General features: G+C 35.0%; 2 protein-coding genes across 4 annotated transcripts; one reads left to right on the forward strand and one right to left on the reverse strand.

Moving 5' to 3' along the window:
* Positions 1–503: 503 nt before the first annotated feature.
* LOC115695501 (uncharacterized) lies at positions 504–2,345 on the reverse strand. The gene is made up of 2 exons (XM_061106017.1): positions 1,699–2,345; positions 504–1,605 (listed from the first exon to the last, which is right to left on the reverse strand). Exons 1-2 carry the CDS (start codon positions 2,343–2,345, stop codon positions 504–506), a joined length of 1,749 nt encoding a protein of 582 aa, XP_060962000.1.
* Positions 2,346–2,729: 384 nt separating this feature from the next.
* Positions 2,730–5,537, forward strand: LOC133029030 (uncharacterized). 3 transcript variants are annotated; one of them, XM_061106378.1, is made up of 5 exons: positions 2,731–4,046; positions 4,203–4,406; positions 4,486–4,578; positions 4,671–4,772; positions 4,868–5,532. In XM_061106378.1, the coding sequence occupies exons 1-5, from the start codon at positions 3,777–3,779 to the stop codon at positions 5,042–5,044; spliced, it is 846 nt and encodes a 281-aa protein (XP_060962361.1). In that variant the 5' UTR covers positions 2,731–3,776; the 3' UTR covers positions 5,045–5,532. The 3 variants fall into 3 exon arrangements, with proteins under 3 accessions (XP_060962362.1, XP_060962361.1, XP_060962360.1); XM_061106377.1 differs by having other exon boundaries at positions 2,732–4,088; positions 4,868–5,528; XM_061106379.1 differs by lacking the exon at positions 4,486–4,578 and having other exon boundaries at positions 2,730–4,088; positions 4,868–5,537.
* The last annotated feature ends 1,225 nt before the right edge of the window (positions 5,538–6,762 follow it).

Consider the following 6,762-nt stretch of genomic DNA (forward strand, 5'->3'; position numbering starts at 1 on the left):
CTGGTTTGCTTCTGTTTCGAACGTATGATTTCAACTTTGACAAGTACCTATATTTATTCATATGAGCATTAGAAAAAATAATTAAACTTGTTCAAATTTAATAAAATAAAAATTAATTAAGATTTTACCTTTCAATAGGGTACATGCAACGATAAACTGATGGTCCAGCAATTCTTGCCTCATATGCTAAGTGTATCACCAAATGAACCATTATATCAAAAAATGACGGAGGGAATAATTTCTCAAGATTACAAAGAGTGACTGGTATTTCCTGTTCAAGTTGCATAAAATCTTGTGGTCGAGCAACTTTTGTATACATCATGCGAAAATAGTTGCTTAAAGCAGTTATATGTAGACGAACACGCGAACTTGATATTCCTCTCAATGCTAGTGGTAGTAATTGAGTCATAATAATATGAAAATCATGACTTTTGAGTCCATAAATTTTTTGTTGTTTTATATTAACACATCTAGAAATATTGGCAGCGTATCCATCTGGGACCTTAATTGTCTCTAAAAATTGACAAAAGACAATTTTTTTCATTTTTGCTTAATGTAAAACAAGCAGGCGGAATGACAGTTCTCTTAGATTCACTCTCCTTTGGATGAAGTTCAGATTTAATACCCATAACTTTTAAATCAAGACGCGCATTCAAATTGTCTTTATTTTTTGTATCTAAACTCAATAAAGTCCCAATCAAACTTTCGCATACATTCTTTTCAATATGCATCACATCAAGATTGTGTCTTAATAAATTATCCTTCCAATATGGTAATTCAAAAAATATACTCCTTTTCTTCCAACCATACGGCAATTGAGGATTAACAACTGTCTTCCCAAATTTAATTTTGTAGCCTTCTAACATATCCAATATCATTGAACCAGTTAATAGTGTTGGAGCCATTCTTTGCTCTTTTGTGCCATCAAAAGACTTTTCATCGTTTCTAAATGAGTGGTTATTTTCTAACCAACGACGGTGACCCATATAGCAATGTTTTTTACTGTACTTCAACCACAAAGAATAAGTGTCTTGATGACAACATGGGCATGCATATTTTCCTTTTGTGCTCCATCCTGATAAGTTTGCATATGCTGGAAAATCACTGATAGTCCATAATAGTGATGCCCGTAAATTAAAGTTTTTTTTTGTAGAAGCATCAAAAGTTTCAACTCCATTTTCCCATAAATCCTTTAACTCTTCAATTAATGGCTCCAAATATACATCAATATTATTTCCAGGTGCTTTTGGACCAGGTATGAGCAAGGACATAATAAAATTTGGTTGTTTCATACACATCCATGGAGGAAGATTATATGGTATCAAAATAACTGGCCATGTACTGTGACTTACACTTAATGTCTTGAAAGGGTTCATTCCATCAGAGGCTAGCCCAACTCTAACATTTCGAGGATCTGCTGCAAAATTCTTGTGGTTGTGATCAAAAGTCATCCATGCTGGAGAATCGATTGGGTGTCTCATACGACCGTCATTATTACGATCTTTATTATGATGCCAAGTCATAAAATCAGATGTTTTTGATGACATAAATAATCTTTGTAATCTTGGTATCAAAGGAAAATGGTGCAACACTTTAGCCTCACTCCTATTTTGTTAAATAAAATGGTGTTATTGTAATTTAACAAGTATCTATGAATTAAAAAAATATATAAAAAATATTATGTGTTTAATAACATACCTTGGTGTAGAGCAAACTTCACATTCTATGTCATTTGCATGTTCCTTTCTATACAACATGCAATCTTTCGGACAAGCATCAATTTTTTCATAATCAAGTCCTAGGGCAGTTATTAATTTTTTTGTCTCATAAAAAGAATTGGATAATGTTTCACCTTCTGGTAATGCTCTTTTAAATAACTTAAGTACTTTTTCAAACGATATGTCACTCCATCCACTTATGCACTTAATATGAAATAATTGAATAACAAATGAGAGCTTTGTAAAACTCGTACAACCTGGATAAAGTTCGGTCTCACCATCTTTCACCAAATTGTAAAATTCTTTTGCTTTTGTATTTGGTTCATTGCTTCCACCATGAAGGTTGTCATTTTCAAAATCATGTTCTTCTTCACCAATAATATTATGTTGAAATGCATCATGAATAATTCCTTCCATATCAATGGTATAATTTGACTCACGAGTATCAATAGGACTCTCAATATTCTGTGCAGCATGCGAAGAAGTCTCTCCGTGCAATATCCATTTAGTGTAACCCTTCATAAATCCATTGCATATGAGATGTTCAAATGCAATTATTCGAGTGACAGGTATTACAAGGCCACACTTTGCACAAGGACATAAAATTTTTTCTTCAAGACTTTGCATTTTTAAATGCAAAATCAAGAAAAAAATTAACTCCTTTTTCATATGAATCACTTAATCTAGAATGGTGCATCCAACTCTTATCCATTTATAACTATAAGAAAAAAAGTATCAAATTAAAATATTAAAAGAAACTAGTTATTAATTTAAAAAAAAAAATTGAACAAGATGACAAATACATTCAATTCAATCATATATATTATTATTGAAGCTTACCAATAATAGGCAAAAAAAAGAGTGACTCTTAGCTTGTCAAGGTTAAAAAAGACCTTTCACACTTTTACTAGTGTAACGTGTGGTTGAGGAATAAACACCAAAACAATATGTTCATTCATTAAAAGGAATACAAATTTTTATTTGGGAAAGTCCTGCATTCAACCAAAAAAAAAAAAAGACCTAAATTAATAGCGCCTAATGAAAAATGGAAGTTACCACTCTTTCTCACTTATATACTTTCACTACTCTGTCTCACCTATACACTTTCACTACCCACTTACATTCAATTACAGAGAAAATTGATGATCAATATTGTAGTTGAGCAAATACTAACAGGTATGTTTTATTTTAATTTCATTATGATACAATTTCTTTCTCTCACTGAGTATTACATATGAGATTATTGGCATAGGTATTGATTGTATGGCTAATAATTAAATTCATTTGGGAAGCTTTGATTATATTTACACTCGAGAGTTTGGGGTAGCTATTAGGTTAGGTACGTACTGATATTTTAGCATAGATATTGATTGCTCGGTTAACGAATTCATTTGGTAAGCTGTAATAGAAAAGGTAAAACTCTAATAAGATTACGAGATATATGCTTCTATAATAGTTAGTTGTTTTATTCATTATTCTTTTGGTGTAATTTTGTTATTTTGAAACTCGCGGCACATACATATATGCATTTAGACTTGTATACAATTTTCATAAGTAGTGTTAAAACTATTTCTAACCACAAATGTATGCAAATTTGGTGAATGTTTGCATTATTTATAAGGAAAATATCTCATAGACATGATCTAAAAAAATTAAAAATAACTGATGTTCATTATTTAAGATTACATATTTTAGAAAAATATAAAAGTGATTAGAGTACCAATATTGCTTTTTTATTTTTTTTATTCATTTGATTGATCCTTGTTGCTTGATATATATACACATTATGGAGCAGGTAACCTTTATTCTGCTATTCTCATAACATCATCTTTAAAATTATTCCATACATGAGAATTTCTTAAATAATGAAAAGTTAAAAGCAATTCACCAATACAACTTACTTATCACATTAGGCTTTAAACTAAATATACTTCAATTATATGCGTGTGTGGTACTGTGAGTTTTCATTCATGTTATAGAATTGTCATTAATCCAAATGTGATTTAGAATGAACCATTTCATGGATAACTAATTCTTTTTTGTCATAATAGTGAAACTATGGATCCATACATGCGATACAGATTAGCCTCTCAAGATACTGTAGAATCTTTTACAGACATGTTGACAAATGAAAGTACTGAAAAGAAGACTCGAGGTCCTACACAAATGCATAAAATTTGGGGAAATCGCGATGATGTGAAGATAAAAATTACATGTAATAGTTTTGGACAGCCACATGATGAAAATGCAGACAAACTTTCAAGCTTTATTGGAACAATAGTACGAGATGGGAAAAATGCTCCAATTAATTATAAAAATTGGCATAAGGTACCTGCTAAATACAAATATGAAATGTGGAAAATCGTACAGGTATTAATTATATTTTAATTTGAAATTTTAGGTTCCAAATTTATGTATTTTTAATATTTATCATATTTCATTATATTTTAAATGTGTTAAAAATTAGTGTTATTATTCTTGCAGGAAAAATTTGACATTCCTCTTAATGCTAAGACTTGGACTTTTAGACTGTTTGGTAAAAAGCTTAGAGAGTGGAAATGTTTTCTTAAAAATACTTATTATTTAGACCACTTATCATTTGAGGAGCAAAAAAAATGCAAGGACAAACGAGTGTATAGTGATCAATGGGAAGAGTTGATCAAATATTGGGCAACAGATAATGCAAAGGTATTTTTGTTTAAACTTTAATTAACTTGCCATGTATTTACTTTATTTTGAACAAATTTACTCTTTAATGTTGTTCTAGAGAAAAAGTGCTAAAAATAAGAGTAGTCGTGCAAAAAAAGAATACAATCATACAACTGGCAGAAAGAGTTTTGCACAACTTAGAGCATTACAGGTAAAATGAAGAAGTATTTATCATTAAAAGTTAAATATTGTTTTAAAATTAGATTTTTATTGTATTTTAATTAAAATAATATCTTTTTGTAGAAACCAGATGGTGCAAGTACCCCAACACGTGCAACTATGTTCAAAATCTGTTATGCAAAGAAAAAAAAGAGTGTTATAAGTGAGAAGACAAAAGAGGCTATGGTATGAGACAATTATTTTAAAATAATGTGTTATCTCTTGTTAGCTAGTTTAATTAATTTAATCTTAATTAAAATGTTTAATTGAATTGATGTTAGCTACAACTACAAGAAAAACAGCAATTGAATGAAGATGCATCAAAAGAGAAGACTATGAATGATACTTTTTCTGAAGTCATGGGCAGAGAAAAGCATGGATCAGTACGTGTTGCCCCTGAATTCGCCCAAAATACGTGGACCAGTCGAAATGGGACACGTGGATCAGATAACTTGTAAATATTTGATAAGTCTTTGTACGCCACAAGGAAGCGCCATGGGCATAGGTCCCGGAGGAGACACCCGGAATACAAGGTACTCCCGGAAGCTCGCATAGCATGAAGCCTCTCCGGGATGTGTCAGGCCTCTCCTGAGTAATCAAGTCGCATTTAATGCCGCATGGGAGGAAGCGTGTTGGGACTGTAACACGCAATAAAGTCTGACGGCACAACCCCCAAACAGCAGCGCTACAGTAATGATCATTTAAGTCTAGCGACGGCTACTCTGCGAAGAGTCACGTCAATCACAAGGAAAAAAGGACATTCCTCATAAAAACCCTACAGCACCTAGGGATTTGACCATGCATCACCCATGGTATATTCATTGGAAATACCCAACTTTATGGATACTTACAGATACATGTGTAAGAACAATTCTAGGGATTACCCCACCAAAACACTATAAATACCCCCTCAAAGCTCATTTAATGGGGTCGAGAATCTTGGGTTGCATAAGAGCAAGAAGAGAAAATACTCACCAAGAACATTCTCTGTATTAAATACATCCATTAATAACAAAGACTCGTGGACTAAGGCTCATTAACGCCCCAACCACGTAAAAAATCTTCATCTCACTTTCTTACAGCTCTTTAATATAATTATATTCTAGTAGTTGCCGAAAATCTCGGTCAACATTTTGGTGCTTTCATTGAGAGCTGAGGAAAGCTGCTGCATAACAAGCATTTGACTTCACAACAATGGTGGAGACAAGAAGTACACGTCATCCTCGCCCTCTGGAAGATGCTCAAGATCCAAATGAGGAAGATGTAGCCTCAAGAGCGGCAGAGGAGTCCGAGGAAGAAGAAGAAGAAATAGTTCCCGACGAGAACTACGAGGAAAACCTCGATGAGTATGCCTACGACGGAGGAAGTTACTCGGAGTTGGTGCTCCTTAGACAAAAAGCTATCGATCATGAAGCTGAGATCGAAGCTCAGAAAGCGCAAAATCAAAAAATGCAGGAAGTGATGCTAGCCATGCAGAAAGCCATGGAGGCAGCTGGCATTCACGTGCACCCCAAGGCAATGGCCGCTGGGCTCGACGGAGAGCCAGCGACGTCCTCGCCTAATTCCCAGCAGCAAAAGCCTAGGGAACCTAGCCCTATAAGGCACCCTGCTGAGGAAAATCAAACAAAAAACCCTACTTCTACCCCTGGGCGAAAGAAAAAGGTACAGGATCCGCGAAAGGTCCGCTCAGATTTCCCTAAAGGGAAAGGTCCGCAGAGGGGCAAGCCCCAAAGAGGGAGTCTTGGCCCTCAGGATCGAGGGGACCGGAAAAGCGTTTCCGTGCACCAGGAACCAGGGGGTAGAGGAAGAAGAGGGCAGAGATGTCCTCCCATTGATCTGAGAAATCAAATCAATGGGAACCAAGGTGACCTCCGGGATCACCTTGACCAGAAAAGATACAGGCCCGTGGTTTCCTCGGGTACGTTAAACGAAGGAATTATGGCGGAACTCGCCATACTTCGAAAGGACATTGCTCGAGTCTCCCGGAGGCAGAAGGGAGACGACTCCGACTCGGACAGCGAGGATCGGGAGCCATGTGCCAAGCATATCCTGGAGGCGGAGCTCCCTAAAAATTTTAAGATGCCCGAAATGGCGGCATTTACCGGGAACTCCGACCCCAGTGACCACCTGTCACGGTTCAACCGTGTCATGACAGTCATGCGGGTCAGCAATGACG

Source organism: Cannabis sativa, chromosome X (assembly GCF_029168945.1).
Source record: "Cannabis sativa cultivar Pink pepper isolate KNU-18-1 chromosome X, ASM2916894v1, whole genome shotgun sequence".
Classification (NCBI taxonomy): Eukaryota; Viridiplantae; Streptophyta; class Magnoliopsida; order Rosales; family Cannabaceae; genus Cannabis; species Cannabis sativa.

Excerpts from the sequence above, each read along its gene's own strand:
- LOC115695501 (XM_061106017.1), bottom strand. The coding sequence starts at position 2,345 with ATGCAAAGTCTTGAAGAAAAAATTTTATGTCCTTGTGCAAAGTGTGGC. Across the intron at positions 1,606-1,698 it reads GAAGTTTGCTCTACACCAAG|GAGTGAGGCTAAAGTGTTGC; the intron begins GTATGTTATTAA and ends TTAACAAAATAG.
- LOC133029030 (XM_061106377.1), top strand. The coding sequence starts at position 3,777 with ATGGATCCATACATGCGATACAGATTAGCCTCTCAAGATACTGTAGAA. Across the intron at positions 4,407-4,485 it reads GGGCAACAGATAATGCAAAG|AGAAAAAGTGCTAAAAATAA; the intron begins GTATTTTTGTTT and ends ATGTTGTTCTAG. Across the intron at positions 4,773-4,867 it reads AGAAGACAAAAGAGGCTATG|CTACAACTACAAGAAAAACA; the intron begins GTATGAGACAAT and ends AATTGATGTTAG.